Here is a 26,193-nt window from a genome sequence, read left to right on the forward strand (position 1 = left end):
AGAAGCAGGCTTGACACAGGGAGCCTGATACGGGACTCAATCCCGGGTCTCCAGGATTGCACCTTGGGCCGAAGGGGGCGCTAAACCACTGAGCCACCCAGGGATTCCCCTGGTGTTCTCTATTTTTAAGACTTTACTGAAAACATTATTGAAAAGTCTCACTTTTACTTCTTTGTCTTTTTAAATCAGCCATAAAGTTTCATAAGCACTTTCCATTTTCCAGTGATTTTAAGATTATGAGAAAGAAATAATACCTGAAGACCATCCAGGTAATGTGTAGCTTAACCTTGAAGTCCATTAAAGAAATCAAAGCAGGTCACCAGTTCAAAATGTTTCCTTCCTGCTGGAGGAATAGTGTCTTCCAGTATCTCCAGTTCTACTCCATTCTTAGGGCAGAAAGAGATCTTGTAATGTTTGGAGGAGATGACAACCTCAAAGCCAAAAAAATACTTTGATGAGCTTATTTTATTTTGATGCTCCAACAGAAGTCAGACTGGACAGGAGAGAAGTTTGGAAGATCCAAGTTTTTGAAATTTGGAGATTAAAAAACACATAGAAAACTGGGAGATGTTATTTCAGTCACTGCCAAAATGGGATGTGTTTTAGTTTGTTTACTTCTTTAATCCAGTGCTGAGCACTTAACTGGATTCTGCAAATACTTGCGGTTCATAATGTTCTACATATTTCATCATACTGAATATAAGCTTGAATAAATTGATAAGATTTGCTATTTGAGGTAGTGTCCAGGCCATGTTTGAACCTGCAGGTACTTTGCAAGTTAAATGATCACCTAATATGCTACGTAAATAGAATTGGGCAACACATACTAGGAAAAAATCCCCAGAGACATTGCATGGGACCAAGGGTCAGCCTTTGTCTCCTCTAATTTGTAACTGTTGGGTACTTGAACACTTGCAAAACTATACCTCCGTGCAAAGAGCCCCTTCAGTGTTGCTAGGAAACCCAATAACTGTTTTGTACAATCTTGAGATTTTTTAATTCATTTCTAGGGCAACACATTGAAGAGCAGTTGGATGTTTTAAACATTTTTTTAGAAGAAATATTGAAAGCCATTTAAAAATCTGCTTAATTTTTTTGTAGCAGTATTCACATTAAAATGTCAATATAAAGCAGAAATGGGCAGTCACCTTTCTTAAAATCTCAGTTCTCAAAAAATAATTGCTCTTAACTGTTTGGTATATATCTCTAGATCATTTTTATGCATATGTAACTTTTCCTAAGGTAGTCTTTTAAGATTAAAGCAATTTTTATGCGTCAAACAAGAAATCATGAAAGATGCTATCATGAAAACTCAGTGGTATTTTTATTCTAATGACTGTGTGGTAGAAGTAGGGAGAAGAACATGGCATAGGATATGAACATGTATACATTTAGATGTTTAATGTCATTTAACTTTTTTGATTTTTTATAAAATAAAAATTCAAAAAGCACAGGGGAACCAGAATGTTTTAGTGGTTTTTTTTAAAACAAAAGTTCATTTTCTTTTATATTCTTCCATATTTTGGGACTATGTCTTGATTCATTTTGGAATGGAGTTTTCATTCTGGAGTGTACTTAGTTGTCCTTACCTTGATACATAACGTATCAATACCCAGACAAATTAATGCAGGTAACAAATTGTTGTAGCTGTGGAAAGGAGATCTTCAAGTAGCAGGAACAACTTCTGGTAGATTAATAGTCTTTTTCAACCTTTATAAAACTGATCAAATTTATAATCACCAGTTCTTTTCTACTAATATGCAGGGATACAAGAGAAGATAGAGGTATCCACAAAAATTTTTTAAACCCTTTTAGAGCTAATGATTTAAATCAGGACATGGGTTTTTTAAATTTACTTAAATACAAGGTAATATGGGAAGACGATAAGCTCATCAATATCTAGATAGAACACTTGACAAAACCTTGGAGGTTACCTAAGTCAACTTCACAGTAAACCTTATAAAGGGAAAAAAAAAAAAAAAAAAAACCCGAGATAGTATATACTGAGTAAGTGCCAAATGGGTGATCCAGATAGCAGAAAGCAAAATTCATAGAAAGAAAAAATCACTAAGCTAGATAGATAGAAGAATGCCTTAGTGAATGAGGTAGGAATTAGAACTGAGCTTATTACAAATGATAGAAAGTATTTATTCAGAAGATTGAATATTCAGGAGAAACATTTGAGATTATATACATAAATATCAAATCATAATTTTAAATAGAAATGGGCGTGGAATGGAGATTGGAATACTAATAGACCTTTTTTTAAGGTTATTAAATAGTTTATTTGGGCTGAATCAGTGGGTTTGGACGGTATATCATCAGTCTTGGCTGTTTAACAAACCAAGCCAAACACTAGAGACTTAAAACAAAAATTAGGCATTATTTCATGATCCTGTGGGTTGCCAGTGTAGGTCAGGCTGAGATGGGAAGTACCAGGCTTGCTCATGGGGCTGCAGGCAGCTAGTCTAGAGCTGGGGGTGGATATTCTAGTGTGGCCACATGTTGAGCACTTTCAGCTGTTGGTTGAACACCTTTCTCTCCTGTGTGGTTTGGTCTTTCCATGACAGGGGTCTGAGGGGGCGAGGCTGGGAGCAGCAGGGTCTCTTGAGGCCTCACCTCAGAACTCAGAGCAGTACTCATACTGTATTCTGTTGTCAGAGTTAGGCCAGCCACTGATTTAAGGGAGCAGAGAGTCTTGTGTCCAGTTTTAATCTATTTGAAGAATGCACTTAAATGTCATTAAAACCTTTGATGGTGCTTGAATATAAATGTTTTTTGAATGTAACCTTGCTTCTCTTTCATTCTCAATCTATTGGCTTCAACTTTATTACCATTTTATTTCAGGTGACAGCTGATATGTATTAAGCTTCTTTGGGGAATAATGGAAAAGATCATGGGATATGTATTAAGCTTTTTTGGGGAATAATGGAAAAGATCATGGGACAGCTAATTTTATTTATTTATTATTTGTTTATTTTTATTTTTGGGGGGCAGCTAATAATTTAATTCTTCGTTTTGGTTTGGTCTTTTGGGATTTATTATTTAAAAAAGAACATAAAATCATCATTATGGAGAATTAGGACTTGAAATTACTCTTAATTTTAGTGTAAGATACTAGTATTTTGGTGGCGACAGAAGGAAAGGGGAGAGAGGAAGGCCCTATGTACCATAATCCTAGTACTTAGGGTCTCTTCCAGGTCATCATCCAGCTCTGTAAGTCAGAGTTGGGTTATGGGGAGGACCAAGTGAATGACCATTTGAAACTTTGGTTCTGGGGTGCCTGGGTGGTGCAGTTAGGCGTCTGCCTTTGACTCAGGTCATGATCCCAGGGTCCTGGGATCAAGCCCTGCATCAGCCTCTCTGCTCAGCCAGACGCATGCTTCTCCCTCTCCCTCTGCCATTCCCCTTGCTTTGCTTTCTCTCTCTCTCTCTCTCTCAAATAAATTTAAGAAAAAAGAAAGAAAGAAAGAAACCTTGGTTCTGCAATATATTGATACTTAAAGTTTTTTTTTTTTTGATACTTAAAGTTTATATGTGAAAAAATGTTGGGTTATCTCAAAACAGATGTGACAAACTAGTGCTATGTAAACTTATATAGTGTAAGTAGTTTAAAAAATATGTTTTGTGTGATAGTTTATTTACATACTAATAAATTTACATTTTATATCAAATTGTTGACTTTTTCAAACTTTGTATAAGACATATTGAACAAACCTATTTGTATATGTGAATTGATGTGAACAAAATTGCTTTTCTCTTGAAAAACAATGGGAGTGGATTAAACTCAGTATTTTTTTTCTCTTATATCAAGAAACTGCCATTTTGCTTGTAATTTACTTTTACCCTTTTATATTGCATGTAAATGATACTAGTTTTGTTATAGTAAGCTATTAGCAACAAAGAGACTTATTTAGTTCTTATAAAGATACTGTGGGTTTAAGGCATCTCTTTCAACAAACTCAGAAGAGTCTTGAAGTTTTTGTTTGGTGCTCAGGACATCTTATTTTGGTTTTTACATACTTTTCTAATATTGCCATTCAGCATTAATTCTCTGATCTAAGTGGAAATTTTATACAATATAAATATATTTCTGAATGTTATTTAAGATGTCTTTAACAATAATAAATATGACAGACTTTTCCAGAAGAGAAATAGGAAGAGATGAACAGTAAGAAAAGTCTTAAAAGATAATATTAAGGTCAACTATTTAGTAAATTCCAAAATACATAAATTGAGGCGCCTGGTGGCTCAGTCAGTAAAGCATCTGCCTTTGGCTCAGGTCATGATTTCAGGGTCCAATGGTTGAGTCCCATGACTAGCCCCATGTCGTGCTCCCTGCTCAGCGGGGAGTCTGCTTCTCCCTCTCCTGTCCCTCCCCCTGCTTGTGCGCTCTCTTTCAAATAAATAAATGAGATCTTAAAAAATAATAATAATAAGATAAAATTGTCAAAAATACAAAAATTGACAGCATTTCTTCTCTTTGAGTTGTCATCAAATTTATTGCTTAGAAATACTTTAAGGGGGGATCCCTGGGTGGCGCAGCGGTTTGGCGCCTGCCTTTGGCCCAGGGTGCGATCCTGGAGACCCGGGATCAAATCCTACATCAGACTCCCGGTGCATGGAGCCTGCTTCTCCCTCTGCCTATGTCTCTGCCTCTCTCTCTCTCTGTGTGACTATCATAAATAAATAAAAAATTAAAAAAAAAAAGAAATACTTTAAGGGGCACCTGGGTGGCTCAGCTAGTTAAGCTTCTGACTTTTTTTTTTTTTTTTTTAGGATTTTATTTATTTATTCATAAGAGACACAGAGAAGAGAGAAAGAGAGGCAGACTCCTACCCAGTTAGGAGTCCAATGTGGGACTCAATCCCAGGACTCTGGGATCACACCCTGAACTGAAGGCAGATGATTGGTCAACCACTGAGCCACCCACGCATCCCAGAGGAAGAAATATTTATAAGCATTCAGTAAAAATTATAGAATCTAATTTAATAAATAAAGATTTATTTAACTTTAGCTCTGTGCCTAATGTGGGACTTGAACTCATGACTCTGAGATTAAGAGCCACGTCCTACTGACTGAACCAGTCAGCCACTTCTAATTTAATAAAAATTTAGAATTAAAGAAATCTTGGTAGAAAACATGCTGGGACTCCTGGGTGGCTCAGTGGTTGAGTGTCTGCCTTCAGCTTAGGTCATGATTCTGGAATATTCTGAGATCAAGTCCTGCATCGGGCTCCCCACAGGGAGCCTACTTCTCCCTCTGCCTATGTCTCTGCCTTTCTGTCTGTCTCTCATGAATAAGTAAATAAAATCTTAAAAAGAAAAAGAAAAACATATCAAAATTCATCAGCATATGCCCCAGCAACAAGAGTTACCAGTGTGTGTCTGTGGCAAGTATGAATTAATATAGCCCTGAGTTAGTATGACGTAACTGACCTTTTAGACTCTAAGTTTACTTGTATTTTTTTTTTAATATTTTTATTTATTCATGAGAGACAGAGAGAGAGAGAGGCAGAGACACAGGCAGAGGGAGAAGCAGGCTCCATGCAGGGAGCCTGACTTGGGACTCCATCCCGGGTCTCCAGGATCAGGCCCTGGGCTGAATGCGACGCTAAACCGCTGAGCCACCCGGGCTGCCCTCAGTTTACTTTTAAACATCTGCTTGGATGTAGAATACCTTCTACTAATAGAAGCTTGTATTTCATATAGCGATGGGAGATTCACAATGCTCCTAAAGGAAACTATATCAGATAAGATGATATTAATATTGCCATTCCATTTCTACAAAGACACAGACTAAAAACTGGGGACCACTGAATTTGAACCTCATCACTCTGGTCCCATTCTCATTCTGTTCCTGCCACATTCTGTTCTCCTGAGTATGCTGCCAACCTGACAACAGATGCTTAGTCCATGTGCATGTTTCTTTCTCCAGATTTCACCAGAAGTTTGAGTATCACTACTCCTGAACAGATGATTGAAAAGGCCAAAGGGGAAACTGCTTATTTGCCATGCAAATTTACCCTTAGTCCAGAAGACCAGGGACCGCTGGACATCGAGTGGCTGCTGTCACCAGCTGATAATCAGAAGGTGGACCAAGTGGTAAGTTTTAAGTGTTTGCTCTCTTAGTAGATGCCCAGTGGTACTTCTTAGGTGTCCATCACTATGCTGATTGTGTGGGTGAGGGTGGAGTGGGGAAGCTACATAGAAAGGCCCAGGCTTCTCAGGTTTGTGATCTGGGTGAGGATGGCAGTCACTCTGATGGAAAGTGAGGACACATGTGTAATGGAATGGAATGAAATGGAAAAGTGGCCTTAGGATTTCTTTGTGAAGGCTTTAAGGAAGAAGAGGAACTTAGGAACATTCTGTAAATCTGGAGTTGGAAATGTGAATCAGGGAGTGGTGGGAGGGGTATGTGGAGCAGGCATTATAGATAGCATGATAGGAATATGAATAATGTGTTGGGGACAGCAAGCAGATTAGACTTCGTGAAGAACTAGAATTCAGATTTTTGTTTTCGTTTTATTTAATTTTTTTGTTTTCATTTTATTTTTTAATATTTTTTCAGAATTCAGTTTATTTTTTTAAAAAATATTTAATTTATTTATTCATGATAGACCGAGAGAGAGAGAGAGAGAGAGAGAGAGAGAGAGGTGGGGGGGCGGGGAGGCAGAGACACAGGCAGAGGGAGAAGCAGGCTCCATGCTGGGAGCCTGACGCGGGACTCAATTCTTGGACTCCAGGATCGCGCCCTGGGTCAAAGGCAGGGGCTGAACCACAGAACCACCCAGGGATCCCCCAGAATTCAGTTTTTAACACAAGGATTCTGTTACCAGTGTAAGGGTCATCGACTGTAACAGTGTAATGCAAGTGCATAACACAGCAGTCTGTTTTCCATATTCTTCAAGTTAAATATCCTGAATAATGAATTTGTTATTATTATTTTTTAAATATTTTATTTATTCATTTGAGACACACACAGAGAGAGAGAGAGGCAGAGACACAGGCAGAGGGACAAGCAGGCTCCATACAGGGAGCCTGACGTGGGACTTGATCCTGGGTCTCCAGGATCAGGCCCTGGGCCAAAGGCGGCGCTAAATCGCTGAGCCACCTGGGCTGCCCGTGAATTTCTTAAAGAGTAAAATAAGGTTCATGGCAGGACAATTTATAAAATATTTAATCTTAAATTTAAAAAATGAAGTACCAAAATAATGTTACAGAAGTTTTTCTAATTATAAAGCAGTAAGAGCCTGGGACTCTTGGGTGGCTCAGCGGTTGAGCGTCTGCCCAGGGCGTTGATCCTGGGGTCCCGGGATTGACTCCCACGTCGAGCTCCCTGCATGGAGCCTGCTTCTCCCTCTGCCTGTGTCTCTGCTGCTCTCTGTCTCTCATGAGTAAATAAATAAAATCTTCAAAAAAGAAAACAAAAAACAAAGCAGTAAGAGCCTAATGTTTCTTTTAAGGCTTATGTTCTCTTACCACCTGAAAACCTTTTTTTCTATTTTTGGTTTTCAAATATATTACAGAAATATGGCTATGTATGATTCATTCCTCCTGCTCATTATTCATTGAATCCTACTTTACTTCTTTTTATCTACTGACACAAAAGAGAGACTAACATATGTGAATACAAGATTTTTATGATTGTTTGCAGAAGAAACACCCATGAAACCAGGTCCAAGCAGAGTAAAGAATATACAAATACCATGGGAAGTACCCTCTTCCCACTGAAGGTTTTACCATCTTGAAGTTTGTGTTATTTTCATGCTCTGCTCTGAAGTTGTTAACTCATGATGAACAGTATATGCAACTGTTTTTTAAAATGATATAAATTAAATCATACTGTATTTAAAAAAAAAAACAACACCTGGAGAGCCAAAAGTGGCACAAAGGAGGAAAATTGTCCACTAATCTCATCTCCAAATACATATATCACACTTTGTCTTTTAATGGTACCAAAATATTTCACTTAGAATATTTCGTGTTAGCTTTGTCTGACACATTTAATTCTAAAAAATAACAAATTATATTAGACCAGGGAGAGAAACAAGTTCAAATATTTACAGGAATATAGTAATACATTTGGAAGAGAAAATTTTAATTTATGGTCCATAGCAAAGACAAGGTTATTAAGCCATTTAATGACTGAACAGTGCAATTAGATAATTACTGTTTTTGGCAAATTCAGGCAGTTTACCCATCATGTATTTGTGAAGGAAAAAATTAACGTCTTTCCCAAGTGAGTGACTAGGGCCACTGCCTCCAAAGGCTTAACTCTGCCCTGATTCTGCTACCAAAAGGAACTTCATTTGGCTCTGTAAGCAAAATAGAGCCTGACTCATTCTATCTACTTAGCCAGCTACTGTGTACCTCCCTACTTGTCTTCTTTCCTCCTACTGTCTTTCCATGGCACTGCAGGGGTCATCCCGACCCCTCTTTAGAGCCCATGACTGCTCCCATGGCTCATGTGAATGAATGGAGAGCATGAGTTTTAAATGCTTCACAGCTGAGGACTAAAGAGTGAAGAAGCCCTGTGAAGAGGTACGTCTAGAGACCGAGAAGCACAGTATGCCCTGTAGCCTTGCATGTCTGTTCCTGGAAGGAGAACCCAAAGTCTTCTGGGCTGAGTGGGAGACACAGCTTTGTTGGCTACAGTACTTATGAGATAATTATGAAAGTAGGAACTGGGTTTTAGTGTCCATTTCTGTGTTAAAAACCTAGTCTGGGACAGCCTGGGTGGCTCAGCATTTTAGCGCCGCCTTCGGCCCAGGGTGTGATCCTGGAGACCTGGGGTCGAGTCCCACATCAGGCTCCCTACACAGAGCCTGCTTCTCCCTCTGTCCCTCTCTGTGTCTCTCATGAATAAAGAAATAAAATCTTAAAAAAACAAAAACCTAGTCTAATTTAAAAGACAGTAAAATTCAGCCAAAAAGAAAGGTAAAACAGATAGGGAAAGATTGATGCAGAAGGGGTTGCTTTCACATAGAATTTCAGCTATGTTTTCTGTTACCTGAGCCATCATTTTAATTTAGTTAAGCTAGTAGTCACTGTAGCGGGGACAAGGCTGAAGAAGTTACCATTCTTGTTTCCTGTGTGAACTCTTTAGTTAGCAGTTACCATGTACTATGCACTTATGTGCTGGCCGGTGTTTTATATGTTTTAATTATGTATAGTTATTTAAGCCTTAAAACAGCACCCTAAAATGAAAATTTTTAGGTGTGTGAAGAAGAGGAAATGGAGGCTCAGGATCACACAGCTGGCAACAGCTGCAGTTGGGGTTTGAACTTAGAGGTCTCTGGATCCCCTCCTGCACTTTATTATCCTTTGCCTGACCCCATACTACCTCTTGTGTTTCATAAGCCTCTACTCTCATGTGTAAAATAGGAACAAAGACACCTACCTCTCAGAGTTGCCATAAGAATTCACTGAAATACTGTATGCGTAAGGATTTTGTAAGCTTAAAAGTCCTGTAAAAATTAATAAGGTCAGTACCAAGTCAATCAATGTACCAAGTCAAATGGATCTGGTTTGCATCTTAGCTGTGGGACTTTGCAAAAGTTGATCTGTGAGAGCCACTGCTCTCCTCAGCTTACAGGTTAAATGTGGATGGCGCCACTATCATTGCAGGGTTGTGAAGAATCAGAATTGGCTTGGTAAAAGTTAGTTCTCCACTGCATGACAACCATTTGTAATACTGTTTTCCTAGGAAAATATTAAGAGAGTGTACAAAATAACAGTGAAGATACATCTTGTCAGACTCTCCTTAAAAAACTGCTAAGGTGTGTTTGTAGCAAAATGAGGAATTGAATACAGTAGATTGAACAAGGGAGTCAGTAGTTAAATGCAGATGAAGAACAGCCTCATCTGAGGAGTGCAGTGTTGCTGTTGACAAGTCAGTGTGGGCAAGAAGATGAGCAAGCCAGTAAAGTAATGACTTGTGTTCTTAGGGTAAGTCAGCTGTGGACCTTTCAACTGCTGCTTTTATTTACTTAGCAAACTGGTATTGGGAGTGCATCCTAGATATAGACATTTAATACACAAATTTAAAAATCTAGTAGACAAGGTGTGGGGTTAGCATGACAGTGGAGCTGATGATACCAAAAAGAACACAAGTCCTTGCCATCAAGAAATTTCTGCAGAAGACACTAATTCTGATTATACTGTCTGTAATTAACATCTCAGATAAAAATTACTTCCAGAATATAAACAGTAGTCTTCTTCTCTGATTATTAGTTGAGTTTGATTTCACTACTCTTTGAACCTTGGGTCTCAGAAGACCAGAATATAGGATTTCATTAACGAATGTGAAAAATGTTAATTTTGGTCGAAGAGGTGACTATTGTCATTCTCTTCCAAGCCAAGTTTAATACAGAATTTATCTTCCCTCTAAGTCTAGCCTTTAATTATTCCCATTAAAGCCTGTAACAGTGGTTTAGAAAACTCAGTGGAGGAGCACTTGGGTGGCTCAGTCAGTTAAGCATCTGCCTTCAGCTCAGGTCATGATCCCCAAGTCCTAGATCAAAGCCCTGTATTGGGGCTCCCTGCTCCATGGGGAGTCTGCCTTTCCTTCTACCTCTGCCACTCCCTGTGCTTTTGCGTGCGCGTATGTGCACTCTCTTCCTCTCCCTCTCTATCTCAAATAAATAAATACAAATCTTAGGAATAAAAAACTCAGTGAAACTAGAAAGAGGTCTTTACTCTTAGCCTCAGAAGACCAGTTGAGGGATGCTTGGGTGGCTCAGTTGAGTGTCTGCCTTCAGCTCAGCACATAATTCCGGAGTCTGAGGATTGAGTCCTGCATTGGGCTCCCTGCGGGAGGATCCTGTTTGTCCCTCTGCCTCTCTGTCTGTGTCTCTCATGAATAAATAAAAGTTTAAAAATCTAAAAAAAAAAAAACAAACAAACAAAAAAAAAAGACTAGTTTTAAGGTCCTGCTAACCAGGGCCCACACATCTTGAGGTGGTGTTTTTTGTTTTGTTTTGTTTTTAAATGACTTTGTCTTTTAGAGTCTAGACCCCGCTAGTGTCTCTGACTTAGAAAAATTGTTGTCTTTTTTGTTGTTAGATTCCACAGAGAAATTATCACAAGCCTTTTTTGGGGGAATTTGGGTGGTGTTTACTGGATTTTATTCATTTGATTGACATACATGTAATTGACATTGCAAGCTCTGAGACGCTGAAAAATAGTGTGTGTAGGAATTCACACATCTGTGTTCTTGCCCAGTCTAAATCTCTCTCTTATGTGGGGCTGTATTACTTAGATTGAGTCTTTGTTTTCCTATGTATTTTTTCTTACAAATTTGTTTTTATTGGGATATAAGGAATGGGTTGAGAAATGTCACATGGGTTATGCCCTACCAGGTAAATGTCCATTCTGATCTTTCTAGGATAGCTTCTAGAGCTTTTTCTTTTTCTTGGAGCTGCTGCTCTTGCTGCCAGCAGCCTCTTCAGGTCTACTGCTGAGTGGCTCCTGATTTTCCATTTAAACTGAAGGTGTGCGGCTGTATTCAAGGATCCTACTGATCTGTTTTCTTTTCTTTTCTTTTTTTTTTAAAGATTTTATTTCTTATTTTTAAATTAATTAATTAATAAATTACTGTTGAGAGAGAGAGAGAATGTGAGTGGGTTGAGGGCCAGAGGGAGGGGGGGAGGGAGGGAGGGAGAAAGAGATTGAGACTCTCAAGCAGGCTCCACAGCACAGAGCCTGACGTGGGACCCAGTCTCGGGACCCTGGAATCCTGACCCAAACTGAAATCAAGAGTCAGATGCTTAACCAACTGAGCCACTGAGGTGCCCCAAGATTTTGTTTATTTTTTAAAGATTTATCTATTAGAACACGAGTGGAGGGTAAGGGCAGGGGGAGAAGCAGGCTCTCTGCTAAGCAGAGGACACCGTCCCTGCATGTGCGGGTGCGCGCACACACAGCCTGATCCCAGGACCCTGGGATCACGCCCTGAGCTGAAGGCAGATACTTAACCAACTGAGCCACCCAGGTACCCCACCTCCAAGGTTTTTTTTTTTTTTTTTTTTTTTTAAGATTTAATTTATTTATTCATGAGAGACACAGAGAGAGACACACACACACAGGCGAGGGAGAAGCAGGCTCCATGCAGGGAGCCCCATGTGGGACTTGATCCCGGGTTCCCAGGATCACACCCTGGGCTGCAGGCGGCGCTAAACCGCTGCGCCACCGGGGCTGCCCGCCACCTCCAAGATTTTAAGTAATCTTTATACCCAACAGGCTTGAGTTTACAACCCCAAGATCAAGAGTCACATGCTCTACCAACTGAGCCAGCCAGGTACCCATGAGCTCTCTGTTTTCTTAATCTCTGATTTGAATAATTGTAGATTTCCTGATAATACTGTATTTAGTTCTTTTTTTTGGATCCTGCAAAGTATCATGGTGTATCCAGAGCTCCTTTAATGAGACAGAGGGTTTGCTTATTTTTCTTTTCCCTGTCTTATTTTTGTTTTCTTTAAGATTATTTTATATTCTGGAGACAAAATTTATGACGACTACTATCAAGATCTGAAAGGACGAGTACATTTTACAAGCAATGATCTCAAATCTGGTGATGCATCCATAAATGTAACCAATTTACGGTTGTCAGATATTGGCACATACCAGTGCAAAGTGAAAAAAGCTCCTGGTGTTGGAAATAAGAAGATTCAGCTGACAGTTCTTGGTAAGTTTTTTGTATCAGTGCAACTTGTTAACAAAGTAATACAACTGGGTTCTGTAGTAGCAGCATTTGAAGTAATTCTAATGCCCTCAAATAACATAAAATATAAACTTGCACTTTTTTGGATTAAGAACTTAAGAGGTGACCGGCTTCTTTGTGAAATTCATAAAAGTTTAAAGGCAAATGAAGGAGTTTAGTGATATGAAAAAAGAGCCCTAAGCCGGCCATTAGGAGATCCAGGGTTTTTTTTGTATTATTCTCAGATTTGCCTTAAGAATGAAATAGAATCTCTTCATTTCCTGGGCCTCATCTTCCCTTTTTTGAAACATGAGAAGATTTAATTGTAAGTCTCTATCTTATTCCATTCAGTTCAAAGGTGTTTGTTATGGGCACTTTAAGCTTTTTTCAAACTATGTAATTTTCATAAATGAGATTTTTATGATAGAATATTTAGAACAGAGAAGATGGAATATAGTAGAAGGAATATTAAAGGAATAAGGCCACTAGACATCAGATAACCATTTAGCCTCCCTGAACATCACTGCTTTTCATCCTTAAAGGGATTAGACAGATGATCACTAGGAAGTCTTGTTGTCTCTATGACAGTTAAGGAGGAGATCAGCAAATTGTCAGACTGCAGTGTTTATTCTTTAGATTCTGTGGTTGTGTATACTCTTAACTCCTTCAAACTGAGAAACTGAAAGGTTATTGTTCATATATATACTTCCAAAGACTTATTGTGTGCAAAAGTACAATGGCTGCTATGTAGAAAAACACAGCTGTCTAGCTCTGTTTATGACTGGACACTACCCTGTTTTGTGACCTAAGGTCTCCTATTTTGGCTTACACTTGGAGACCCATTTTGTGTAGGAAGTTTGAATTGCTAGGACTGTCTACCATACTACTGGAAATAACTAATCGTTGAGGTTCTCTCCCTACATCAACTCTACCTCATTCCTTTTGTTTTAGAGAACTGATCGGTGGGAGGAGGATGGAAAAAAGATGTGTTGGATTCCAGGCTTACTTAGAACATCACTCTTTTCTAAAGAATGCATATCAGAGCAGGTAGAGACTAGGAACAAGATTGTGGATTAAAAAAAAATGGATTTTTGTGCAGTCTAATGGCAACTTCAGGGGTTGTCTTGGTTGGTAAGGCTGCCTTCCACTGGCAGCATTGTTGAATGGGCACATAAGGGAGTCCTGGTAAAAGGCACTTCATCTTAAATGACACTAGTTCAAAATGTCTTCTGTGGTATAAAAGCCAGGGAACCAGGAGAGGGAATCTGGTAATGTTGGGAATTCTAGATTTCTATGTCTGCATTTAGTAAACATGGAGTTACCTTTCTTTTTCATAAATGTGAAGGCAGGTAGAACTTTAATAATTTATCTGAACTCTTACTCCAGGCCCAGGCACACCTGGGATTATAACTCTGTGTATCTTCTTTTAGCACTAACACTCTCTCCAGGAAGCATTGAGTTAGGATATATATGGAGTTTTTAACTGGTCCATAATGTACCAATCAGACTATGCCTGTTACCACAGTTACTTGTTGTGGACCCTGAGATGGGCAGGTATACTGGGAAGAGTGCAGTTAGTGTGCGTTTCCAGAAATGGTGTGGACAAGCACAGTATGTGTGGGCGTGTGTTATGGTTCCATAGGACCAGGTCCTGGGTTGAATTTGCAGGTCCCGACTGATGAGATCATTATAGCACAAGGCAGCTTTATATCCTAGAAGGAACCTGAGTCAGTAATAATGGTTGGCACATAATATGACTAAGCACACTCAGGACAGCAGCCATGACTGCCATATAGGAGAAATGTCCCTTTTTTTTTTTTTTTTTAAATTTATGATAGAGAGAGAGAGAGAGGGGCAGAGACATAGGCAGAGGGAGAAGCAGGCTCCATGCACCGGGTGGCATGGAGCCGGGTCCCTGGGTGGCGCAGCGGTTTAGCGCTGCCTTCAGCCCAGGGCATGATCCTGGAGACCCAGGATTGAGTTCCACGTTGGGCTCCCTGCATGAAGCTTGCTTCTCCCTCTGCCTGTGTCTCTGCCTCTCTGTCGGTCTCTCATGAATAAATAAATAAATCTTAAAAAAAAAAAAAAAAAAGTCATCTTCCCTGTGGTGTAATGGCTAGGGTTGGCATGTAAAGGATTTGCCCATTCTCCTCCCAATGGAAATCAAGTGGGCCACTCCAGAGTGACACCCAGAAGCCAGTGTTGGTAACATCTTGTTCTGTTGTAGATGGAGTGTGTATTTCAAGCTCAGGGGCCTTGAATTTCCTCAGCAGCCACTAAGTAACTGCCCATTATTGGATACATTTGGTTTATGGGAAAGGGATATTTTGTTAGGAAAGATGAATGTTAGCTTTAGAACACTGTATTACCAATGGATTTTTGATGTATGGAGCATTGTTCTAATATCTCACAATATCTGCTGATTCATGTAATGAATGATTTATTTGCTTGTTTGAAGAAATGGAGAATAAAGCTCATTTCATTGAAGAGTCACAGGATGAAATAATTTGCAAAACTGATTTAAAAGTCTAATTGCTGGGCAGCCCCCTGGCTTAGGGGGTTTAGCGCCACCGTCAGCGTGGGCTGTGATCCTGGGGACTTGGGATCGAGTTCTGCATTGGGCTCCCTGCATGGAGCCTGCTTCTCCCTCTGCCTGTGTCTCTGCCTCTCTCTGTGTCTCTGCCTCTCTCTGTGTCTCTCATGAATAAATAAATAAAATCTAAAAAAAAAATAAAAAAAGTCTAATTGCTGTAGTCCCCAGGGCAATTGATCAATCTGAAAAAGAAACACATTTGCTTAGGCAAGTCATCAATGCAATTAAATGCATGTGTTCATCCTTATTAAAAGGTGCAGGCAGTAAGAGATAGAGTGGAGAAATAAAAGGTTTAAGTATTATCAAGAAATGTATAAAAAAATAGGTGTGAAGGAGATTATGATTGACAGCCTTTCTTAAAGATGTTCCCCAACAGTCCTCTTGGTCAACTTTGGAAAACAGTTTGAATGTTTCTTACTGAGTTAAATATGTACTTGCCATATATGACCCAAGAATCACCAAGAAAAAGAAAAATATGTATCAATATTTACATAGTGTTCAGGTGTTCAGGCAGCATTTGTAATAGCACAAAACTGTAAAATCCATTTACATTTTCATAGCAGTGAAAGCATGAAAGCCCATCCAGGACTGAAAGAATAAAAATTAGCTCAGACTAAAAAATATAGTCCTGCTATTTATCTGACTGGGAAGACATGCAGTAAAAACCAGCTGTTCATGGGGAACACTATTCCTCTTTGCCTCCCCAGTGATGCCCCCATTTTGCACTATTCATCTTTTCCTAGGGTACTACATTGCTTAACGGCCCTCATCTCCACCTGAATCCCTACCTCTCCTAATCCTGGCTCAGAAATAGCATCTGATATAGCATGGGGCTACACCTTTCTTGGTCTGCACTCAGCTACGCATCCCATAGCTTCTCATGGTGCCCTCCTTACTGGTGCATCAGCCTGCAGGTGACAGACTGCACACCTGTTCCTGTTCAGTTTAGCTGATTGAGTTTTAACACCAGCCCTAAAACTGGAAAGAGTGTTCATCAGGGCAGCCCTGGTGGCTCAGCGGTTTAGCGCCACCTGCAGCCCAAGGCGTGATCCTGGAGACCCTGGATCGAGTCCCACATCAGGCTCTCTGCGTGGAGCCTGTTTCTCCCTCTGCCTGTGTCTCTGCCTCTCTCTCTCTGTGTGTCTCTCTCATGAATAAATAAATAAGAAATCTTTAAAAAAAAAAAAGTGTTCATCAGTAGAAGGATGGATGAGCAAACTTATGTTTATTGTGCATCAACAGAATACAGCTCAGCATTAAAAAAGAATGAACTACTGACCTGTACAAGTGAATATATCAGTCTCATAAGCCTCACAGGGAATAAAAAGAACATGACCAAAAAAAAAAAAAATGTAATTGTGTATTTTTTCATTTATATGACTCTGGAAGAAGCAGACCAAACCTGTAGTGTGATAGAAATTTGATCAGTGGCTGCCTGGGACCAGGGTTGTGGTTTCAGAGGTCAGTATGGGGGAAATTTCTTTGGAGAGGATTGGAGCCATGCTTAATGGTGGTGCTTGTACATTTGTTAAAAGTGATCATCTCACAAGATTCGGTGGTGTTGATTTTATTGTATGTTTATTGTGCTTTAGTTCAGCAGAAGAGTATCAAGTGCCAAGGTGTTATTCCAGTGCTTGGAGGGTGTTACAAGTAAGGGTTTTAGCAGCTGTTCTAAACAGTTACCCAGAGAGATCTGGAATATAACCTCAGATTTACTGTTTTTTTTTTTTTAACACTTCTCTCTGCATCGTTTGGGGTTAAAGTCCCCTGATTGGTGAGATAACAGCACTAAGAGGGATATGACATGGCACGTACTCCCAAAGCACTACCTACATGTCAAGCACTGAGTAGAAGAATAAGGAAGGATTGGAGGGAGGTGGAAGCTTTCTTGGGTCTGAAGTGGGCCAAGCCTACACTCTCTTTTCTTTTTCAGATGTGTCCCTTGGAATGAAGGAGCACAGAGCTTCTACCTGAGATGCCTGAGCTCTCATTCATGCCCGCTGTGTGTTGAATAAAAGCTGAGTTGGGACTCCTGGGTAGTTCAGTGGTTGACTGTCTGCCTTTGGCTCCGGGCGTAATCCCAGGTCTGGGGATTGAGTCCCACATCGGGCTCCCTACAAGGAGCCTGTGTCTCTCTCTGCCTCTCTCTCTGTGTCACTCATGAATAAATATTTTTTTAAAAAAGCTGAGTAAACTGATGTTGACAACCTATTATAGTCTTTCAGTCTTGTCAGCTCAACTCAGGACCAAATGATAACGAGTCAGTGGTTATGCAAAATATTGTATGTTCAATCCTTGCAAACATAAATTCTGTTCTCTTGTATAAAGTTACAATTTATTCTTTTCTCAGTTAAGCCTTCAGGTATAAGATGTTACGTTGATGGATCAGAAGAAATTGGAAATGACTTTAAACTAAAATGTGAACCAAAAGAAGGTTCACTTCCATTACAATATGAATGGCAAAAATTGTCCAATTCACAGAAAACGCCCCCCTCGTGGTCAACAGGTACCAGTGATATTAAGATTTGTACTATATGCTGTTGATTTGGACTTAGATATAGTAGTAGGGGTATGTGTGTACATGTATGCATATTTTTAAATTCCCAGATACTTTCCCATTAATGTACAGAGCAGTCAAGATTCCATGAGAATAATTCAGTGTTTTACAATGACAACTTAGTGTCATATAGAATTAATGAAAATATTTTTATAATTTTACTGCTTAGGATATTATAGTTAGTTTCTTATATGTTTTCTAGTTGATAGTAATACTGGTGGAAAATAATGATCATAATATAGATAATGGCTTGGTTATAATAAGTAAGATTTTGAATGTTTTGCCTAAATTCATGTTGAAGTAGGATTTCTCCCCACCTTTTTCTTTTTCTCAAACTAAGAGACCAAACTATATGACTGACTTTGTTTTGTATATTTCTTCCATCTGTGGGGATAAAATAGGTTTTGAAATCTTCTCGCTGCTTCAAAGAGCCTTTGTGTGTTGGAATTTTTTGTTTTTGTTTTTTTAAATCTCTTTGCCCACTGTGGTTCTCACACTCCTCACCACCCTGAGATCAAGAGTTGCATGCTCTACCAATTGAGTCAGCCAGGTGCCCCAATATTTTTTATAATTAATGTGGCTCTGCTTCAGCCAACCCTTTCCCTGGCTAATGCAGTCATGGTTAACTCTGGGTTGTGATACAAATGAACTGGTGGACAATTAGAGTTGGTCCTTGAACAACACAGGCTTGAACTATGTGGGTCCATTTATACATGAATTTTTTTACAGAGGGTCCTATAAATGTATTTTCCTTATGATGTTCTTAGTAACATTTTCTTTCTAGCTTAATTATTTTAAGAATACAGTATAGAATACATAATATAAAACGTTTTAATCGACTGTTTAAGTTATTGTGAAGTTTTCAGTCAAGAGTAGGCTAATTATGGTTTCATTTTAGGGGCACTTGGGTAGCCCAGGTAGTTGATCGTTGGACTCTTGATTTCGGCTCAGGTGGTGTTCTCAGGGTCATGAGATGGAGTCCCACTTGGACTCCAGGCTCAGCACAGACTCTGCTCAAGATTCTTTCTGTCCCTTCCCCCCTCAGGCATGCACACACTCTCTCTCAAATAATAAATAAAATCTTTAATTACATTTCGGGGGAATAAAAAGTTATACCCTGATCTTTTAACTGTTCAAGGCATCAGAATCCTTATATGCTTGCTCATCCCCCACCGTCCCATCCCCCCTGCCATTGTTCAGGAGTAGACCGTGTTTGCATTCTGGAGACCTGCACATCTCCTTGGAAACTTGTTCGGTACCTTGCTTCAATTTGCCTCACTTTTACCTGGATTGTCAAGCTTCAGTAGGGTTTGCCTTTACTAAAAACTTAGCAATACAATATTGTAAAGATGGGTTTTACCACACACTCTCCCTCTTTTTTTTTCTGTAGATATGACTTCACCTGTTATATCTATAAAAAATGCCTCTACTGAGTACTCTGGGACATACAGTTGTACAGTAACAAACCGAGTAGGCTCTGATCAGTGCCAGCTACGCCTGAATGTTGTTCCACGTAAGTACCTTCTTTCTGTCTATTGTGACAAAGTTTGTTTCTTTTGTCTTTATGCAGCTTCCTTTGGTTCAGTCAGCAAGTGTGTTTTTAGAGGGCAAGGGGATGCTAACTTTGAGCAGAGCATTCTGTGGCTTGGTTATTAGCTATTCTAAGTCATGGAAAGGGGAAAAAAACACTATATTCATAAAGCTTCCATTATGTAATGACATTACGAAGGTAAGAGTTATCAAATGGACTCCTGTACCATATTTAGCCATTATAAGTGTGAGCTATTTAGAACATTCTTATATGCCAGGATGCCTGGGTGGCTCAGTGGTTGAGCATCTGCCTTTTAGCTCAGGGCATGATCCTGGAGTCCTGCAATCGAGTCCCATATCGGGTTCCCAGCAGGAAGCCTGTTCCAGCTCCCTCTGCCTCTGTCTCTGTATCTCTCATGAGTAAATAAATCTTAAAAAAGAAAAAAAGAACATTCTTACATGCCAATCAAGATAGCTGTGAATATTAAAATCTTTTAGTCTGGTTGCATGATTTTTATGCTTGAAATAGATTATATACACAGTTCAGAAGAAAATTCTTTCAAGTGAATTTTCCCACTGGTCCAAAAACTCATTAATTTGTCTCTTAAAGTTAATATATGCAATGAAATCACTTCATCAGTGGGTATCCTTACCTTCAATATGACTAGATACAGAATTTTTTTTTTATTCTTAATTATTTTCTTGTTAACATCTTATTCTAGCTTCAAATAGAGCTGGAACAATCGCAGGAGCTGTTGTAGGAATTTTGCTTGCTCTAGTGCTCATTGGGTTTATCGTCTTTTGCTGTCGTAAAAAGCGCAGAGAAGAAAAATATGAAAAGGAAGTTCATCATGATATCAGGTAATAAAGTGACACAAGAGTTGGCTGCTATAAACCAAATTTTATTATATCTCTAGAGCATTAGTTCTCTTAACCATCTAAAGCATTTACCCCATAAGAACTGGATAAAAGCTGTAGTTCTTCCCTTCAATACATTTGAAAGCTTTTATTTGCAATTTCAAGTGTGCAGAATCAACCAACCTCCATTGTGCCCTCCCTCCCGCCCTAATTTTAAATCCTATTTTAAGAGCCACTGCAAAATGCTTACCTCAAGACTGTCTGTCTTTTCCCAATAAAGTGCGCAGGCATGAAGTTTTCAAAAAAGGAGCAGGTGTTGGGGTTTAATAAGAAAGACCTGATAGTATCAATTGATATAGGTAGTTTATAGAACTGTTGGTAATGTGATTTTATTTTTTAATATCCTGAACCAGTAAATCTTAACTAGAAGTGTGCATTGCATTATAGAACTTTAAAAAAATAATAACATATGACTTAAATAACATCCAGGAAATAAATTGACATTTGGTAGGTCTAGCTTGGGATCTGGGCACTTGTCTTTCTAAACTGCACCAGAAGGAACCCAGATATATTTATTTTTGTCAGTGCTTGGTTTAAAAATTCTTAGGCCTAAATTCTTAGCTTTTGCAAATTTCAGTCTGCTAAGTTTTCAGCTAAGGTCTTAGAGAAGTAATTTTCATAACAAAGGTTTTCTTTTTTTGTGTGGATATATTACTCTAAGTGTTAGTGCCTTATCAATTATGTGTTGCTTGATTATAATTAGATTATCTTGATCAGTGATAGTAGAGTATGAAGAGAATTGAAGTTTGTTTCTTATAAGACAACATTATAGAATCATACATTTTTGTAAAAATTGCATCTTATTATGCTCTGTAAATGATAAATTTGAGACAAATACCCAGTCTGTGATATTGTACCTCACTGTGATTGCTTTTTGTGTGTCACGCACACTTTTATATACTTGGAGGATCCTTCCTCACCCATATCCATTTTTCGTAGCTTACATATTTGTAGGTTCTTAGAAACTTGTTTTTTGAACTTGTATGGGATCATTGCTTTCTAGGGAAGATGTGCCGCCTCCTAAGAGCCGTACATCCACTGCTAGAAGCTACATCGGCAGCAATCATTCATCCCTGGGATCCATGTCTCCTTCCAACATGGAAGGATATTCCAAGACTCAGTATAACCAAGTACCAAGTGAAGACTTTGAACGTACTCCTCAGAGTCCGACTCTCCCACCGGCTAAGGTAGCTGCCCCTAATCTAAGTAGGATGGGAGCGGTGCCTGTGATGATTCCAGCACAGAGCAAGGACGGGTCTATAGTATAGAGCCTCCATCCGTTCATCTGTGCTTTCCATGTTTCTTTTCTCCTCTTCAAATAGGAAGACCATTCCGTTTTAAATTCTGCTACCAGCCTCAAAAAGTATCAAGAAGCTGTCCAGAAACTGAAAATTATATTTTAAAAAGTTTTGTTTGGTTGTTGAAATAGTAAAGGCATTGAAGTTACAAAAGACAGGTTCACCATTTTAAAAAAGATTTCCTTTAAGATATTGATTCAAAAGATTTCTAAGTATCAATCAATATTGAAGATAGAGCACTTTGAATGTGAAATCATAGGTGAAGAAATCGGTGAACTTACATGCACTCATAAGTTGATACTTGAATCATGTGAAAGTGGTACTCACTATTTTCTACCATTGTTTTTAAGTTGCCTTTCTCAGTTTATGACCTGGTGTCCTTTCCAAACCGATTAAGAAGCATTCATGGAAGAAATACTCATGACACATTTATGTTTGTTGCTCTTTTTTATAGCTTCTTTGAAAGATCATTTAAATATGAGTTTGAAATATCTTTAGTAACCTAGAAAACACTATGGCAAACTAGAAGTTACTGGTTTTACTTCTGAATCATTCATAAACCTTGTCTATGAAATGATTTCTAACTATTTAATTGACAGACTGCTATAGGAAACAGGGACGTAGTAAACTCTTTTATATGCAAAAATAAAGGAGCATTTCTCTGATTCACTTAGAAAATTTGCTGTCAGCTACATACAGCAATGACACTAGTTAGTGGTGCAATAGTGAGTATGGGTTTGGTTGATGAGTGATCTGATGCCTTGAGGTTTTATGGCAGTTTTCAGAACAATGACCAGTCAGAACAAGGATAGAATACTTTGCAGCTCTTAACTAAATACTAGCCTTGGAGGTGATATTTTAAAACATTTTTTTTCCTGATTGGTTCAGTGTTTTGAGGAGGGGTGGGGGTTGTGTTGGTATTATATATTATATGTTCTAGAAACACGTAATCCTAAATTTACCCACTTGAATGCAGTTCTAGAGGATAGTTTCTTCATAGACTCAGAATGATGAAATCATTTGAAGCTGGTGGGTGTTCTCCATCAGTTCTGCATTTCAGACTTGGGAGGATGTACAGCTGCTATTCTGTGGCCAACATGTCTTTGTATAGTTGCAGAAAATCAAGATGAGCTTTGAGAAGAGCAAATCTTAGTTTTGTGAAAGTGATTTATTCTTTAAAAAAAAAAAAAAAAAGGAGTAAAAGTATACTCCTAACTGCCAAATGTGTTAAATACTGTTGTAGTAGAAGAAAGTGAGTTTATTGTATTTCCCTTAAGATTGTGAGGGAGTGTGGATATAGTAAAATGAGCCAACAGCTTCTTTATAGTAAATACAGTTTGCAATAAATTATTTCACTAGCTCTAAAACCTTTTCCCTAGATTTTGGTAGGGAGTTGGTTTCTTTCAATCTCTTTGGGTGCTGTGGTGGTGGTAAATGCTACATTATAAATCAATGTTGATCTGAATTTGAGATTAGGCAGAGGATTGTGTATGCTTTTTCATGCTGAACTTAAGCTGAATATCTGTGTAATGGATTAGTGTATAGTTTTATATATTTGGAAGCATTTTTTAGTAGGTTTTTAACCTTACGTAATATTGCTTTTATACTTGTGTTAACATTTTCATCTGTGCCTTTGGGTAATTTAATTTTTATTATGAATTTCTGGTGCCTATGAGCTAGCTATCACCTGAAAGGTGCTTAGAGGTGAAGGTACTGTTCCTAAAAACACATCACTGTGACACCTTTCTCTTTCCATACTTTGAATCTTGCCTCCTGTTCCCTATTCTTTTTGGATGCAACTTAACTGATGGTATTATTCATAAAGATTTTAAAATTTCAACATCCCCAGCACTCTTTGATTGTGTTTATGATTTTATAACAGTAGCTATTTTTGAATGCCAGAAGTTTGGCCTGTTTTATACGATAAAATTTACAAGATAGTATAAGAATAAATAACAGATCACCAAGTTGAATAATAAAAACATTTGGTCGTTCCTGTCCCCAGTTTTTGTGAAGATTATGCTGTCACTTTAAGTAGGAACTACTATAAAAGGTGGACACATAAGACTCTTGTGAAGGATTTGGCTACAAGTAATCAGACTCTCCCAGAAGCACTTTCAGGTCCATACTGTTTACAACCTGAGAACAGAGCTCGTAAAACATCAGTTGAGTGACCTGAGAAGACCTGCTGGGTGAGATTAAGTTTTGAGGACAGAATTCAGTTTTAGATTTAACCTCTCCAACAGTTCTCATTGTAAATTTCAGTTGGTCCAAAAGTCAGATTAGTCAGGTACTGATAATTTCCCAAATAATTCTCCGTGATAATTCAGTTGAACTAGAAATATTTGTCCTAGAATAACTGTTAGTAATCATCAAGCGATTCCACCCAAACTGGTTATTTAAGCATTACCATTAGAAAGCCAAACCCTGTCGCTCCAGAATGGCACTGCATCTTTGAAGAGAATCAGTGTGATTCTACTTGACACCACTATCTTTTTAGGTACACAGGATCATCTGAAAAGAAAAATGATACTGTAGAGTATGAGTCCTCTGCTTAAAATATGTAGTCTACTGGTGTTCTTTTTCTTATTGGCATTCTTACAATAATTCCCTCTTTGAGAACCCCCAAAATTTCTTATCTGTTCAGGCATATAACTTTCTTTGAATTTGGGCTATCTGCTGTGGAGTTAACAGTGGAAACACAGCCTGAGTGTGTCTTGGGAGGAGTTAATTGAAGAAATATAATTAGATTATGGATATAAAAAAATATCTGATTTTGTTAAAATGGTAATTTTTAAGATTGAGTTCTGGAAATTTGGAGCAAATGAAGGGGCAAGTAAACATTTTGATTAAATATAGAAAGAACTCATTGCATGAAGTTGGATATCAAATTCTGTAATGTACGGCTTCTTAAAATAACTATTCTGTCTTTTTGTGTGTGTGCGGCATGTAAATTTAAAGTTATATGAATGTTTAAGGTTTTTTTCCCTACTGTCTTCATCTCCACAGTGTTTAGGGCTGTCAGATGCCTTATTCCAGTGAGAACAGAAAAAACAAACCTATTTTATGTGGTTAATGCTTTGATGTGTCACATAAGGAGTAGTTTATAGAAAATGTTGGCACAATTTTAACTTTTTAGTGGCTTGTGACATATATGTACATATATCTTTATAATAATATTCTTGTGTTTGGTAGTATAAATGTTCTGGGCAAGTTTTAATATTTCAAATGCTTTTAGATAGTCTTGCAATAGAGGCAACACATTCTGCAGTTGGAGTCTTTACTTGTTTGCCTATTTTGACACTAAAAAAGGTCCATGACTGAGCACAAATTCTACAGTGTAACAGGAGCAGGGAAAAATAATAAACTTGTGAATTGTGGTTCTGTTTATCTTCTAGATGGTAACACCAGCAAATAATTTCTTCAGTCTCTTACTGTTATTTAAAATCAAGTTTTAAAAATACCCTATTTTGTAATTTTAAAAGTGTGGTGAATATCAGTTGGATTTGGCTTTGGTTGTGAACACTGAAAGCTCTAATTAAGGAAGAACTCTGTGTTTTTTGCTAATTTAATGACACGAGAGTTAAGAGAACCACAATTTATTCACTATTCTCATTCCTAACTGTGAACTTTTATGATAAAAACACTTGTACTGCTGAGAAAAAAATATTTTGACACTTCCCATATGCAAGTAGAGAATTGACAAGTGTCAGTTTAAAAAATGATTTTGTATTTAAAGTTTCTGGCTTACGTATCCAATGATGCAGATTTTGAGATTTGTAAGAACAGAATTTGTTTAAAAAAAAAAAAAACTTGCTCTAGTTTTGTGACCTTGTGTACTTTTGAAATAAAATTGAGAAAGCAGTTTCCTGCCTCATTGTGTGGCTTCATTGTGCCTTTTGAAAAATGTCTACTTTATAAAACTTCAATATGCTATTCTTCAGGGTTTCCTTTTTTTCCTCCCCTCCTTGCATCCTTTGTTAAACAGAAGATGAAACTGTCACACATCAGTGAAAACATGTCAGACATACTTCTCTTTCCTCACTCCTTTGCATTTATATGACACCAGATAACATACTATAATATTTGGGATCGAAGCCTCCACAGAGTTTCTGTGATCCTTTCTCAATTCATAGCATAAACTCAAATGTGAGTACTCAGAGTAGCATGAAATACATAAACATCTAGTTATGGTTTGAAGCTGTTTTGAGCAATGATTTCAGAAAAGAAAACAATGAGGTAGCAATACTTTTGTAAGAAGACATTTTAAGGAATATTTTGTTACAATAGGTTTTTTTAGTCTTAGCACTTTTAGCATCTGGGCTGGATAATCCTTTGTTGTAAGGGACTGTCCTTGTGCATTGTAGCATGTTGAGCAGCATCCCTGACCCTCCACCCACTAGATGCCAGTAGCATTCTTTCTGCCTCCCCAAGATGCCACAATCAAAAAATGTCTGCACGTACTGCCAAATGTCCATAGGGGTGGAGGGTAAAATTGCTCCAGTTGAGAACCACTGCTCTATACTAATGTGAAATTTTCTACTCTCAGATTAAAAGAAGAGAATAGGCCCTGTAGTCAGACGTGTCTAAATTTC

At 38.3% G+C, this 26,193-nt stretch overlaps 1 protein-coding gene and 1 long non-coding RNA gene across 9 annotated transcripts in view; both read left to right on the plus strand.

Annotated features, from left to right (window-relative positions):
- Positions 1–26,193, plus strand: part of CXADR (CXADR Ig-like cell adhesion molecule) — a 226,915-nt gene that overhangs the window by 18,663 nt on the left and 182,059 nt on the right. For 5 of the 8 annotated variants that reach the window (XR_012021211.1, XR_012021212.1, XR_012021213.1 and 2 more), the window contains exons 2-7: positions 5,938–6,104; positions 12,483–12,687; positions 17,646–17,801; positions 19,243–19,365; positions 20,105–20,243; positions 21,304–21,487. Coding sequence is in view for 5 of the 8 variants with exons in the window: in XM_072806593.1 (XP_072662694.1) it covers positions 5,938–6,104; positions 12,483–12,687; positions 17,646–17,801; positions 19,243–19,365; positions 20,105–20,243; positions 21,304–21,487 (974 nt within the window). In the remaining 3 variants the exon portion in view is untranslated. Of the gene's footprint in view, positions 1–5,937; positions 6,105–12,482; positions 12,688–17,645; positions 17,802–19,242; positions 19,366–20,104; positions 20,244–21,303; positions 25,463–26,193 lie in introns of those variants that run through there. The other 3 variants (XM_072806595.1, XM_072806592.1, XM_072806590.1) reach the window with 1 other exon arrangement.
- LOC140621498 (uncharacterized) lies at positions 12,698–17,331 on the plus strand. The gene is made up of 2 exons (XR_012021216.1): positions 12,698–16,756; positions 17,229–17,331. It is a non-coding gene; the product is annotated as an uncharacterized lncRNA (long non-coding RNA).

Source organism: Canis lupus, chromosome 30 (assembly GCF_048164855.1).
Source record: "Canis lupus baileyi chromosome 30, mCanLup2.hap1, whole genome shotgun sequence".
In the NCBI taxonomy this organism is placed as follows: domain Eukaryota; kingdom Metazoa; phylum Chordata; class Mammalia; order Carnivora; family Canidae; genus Canis; species Canis lupus.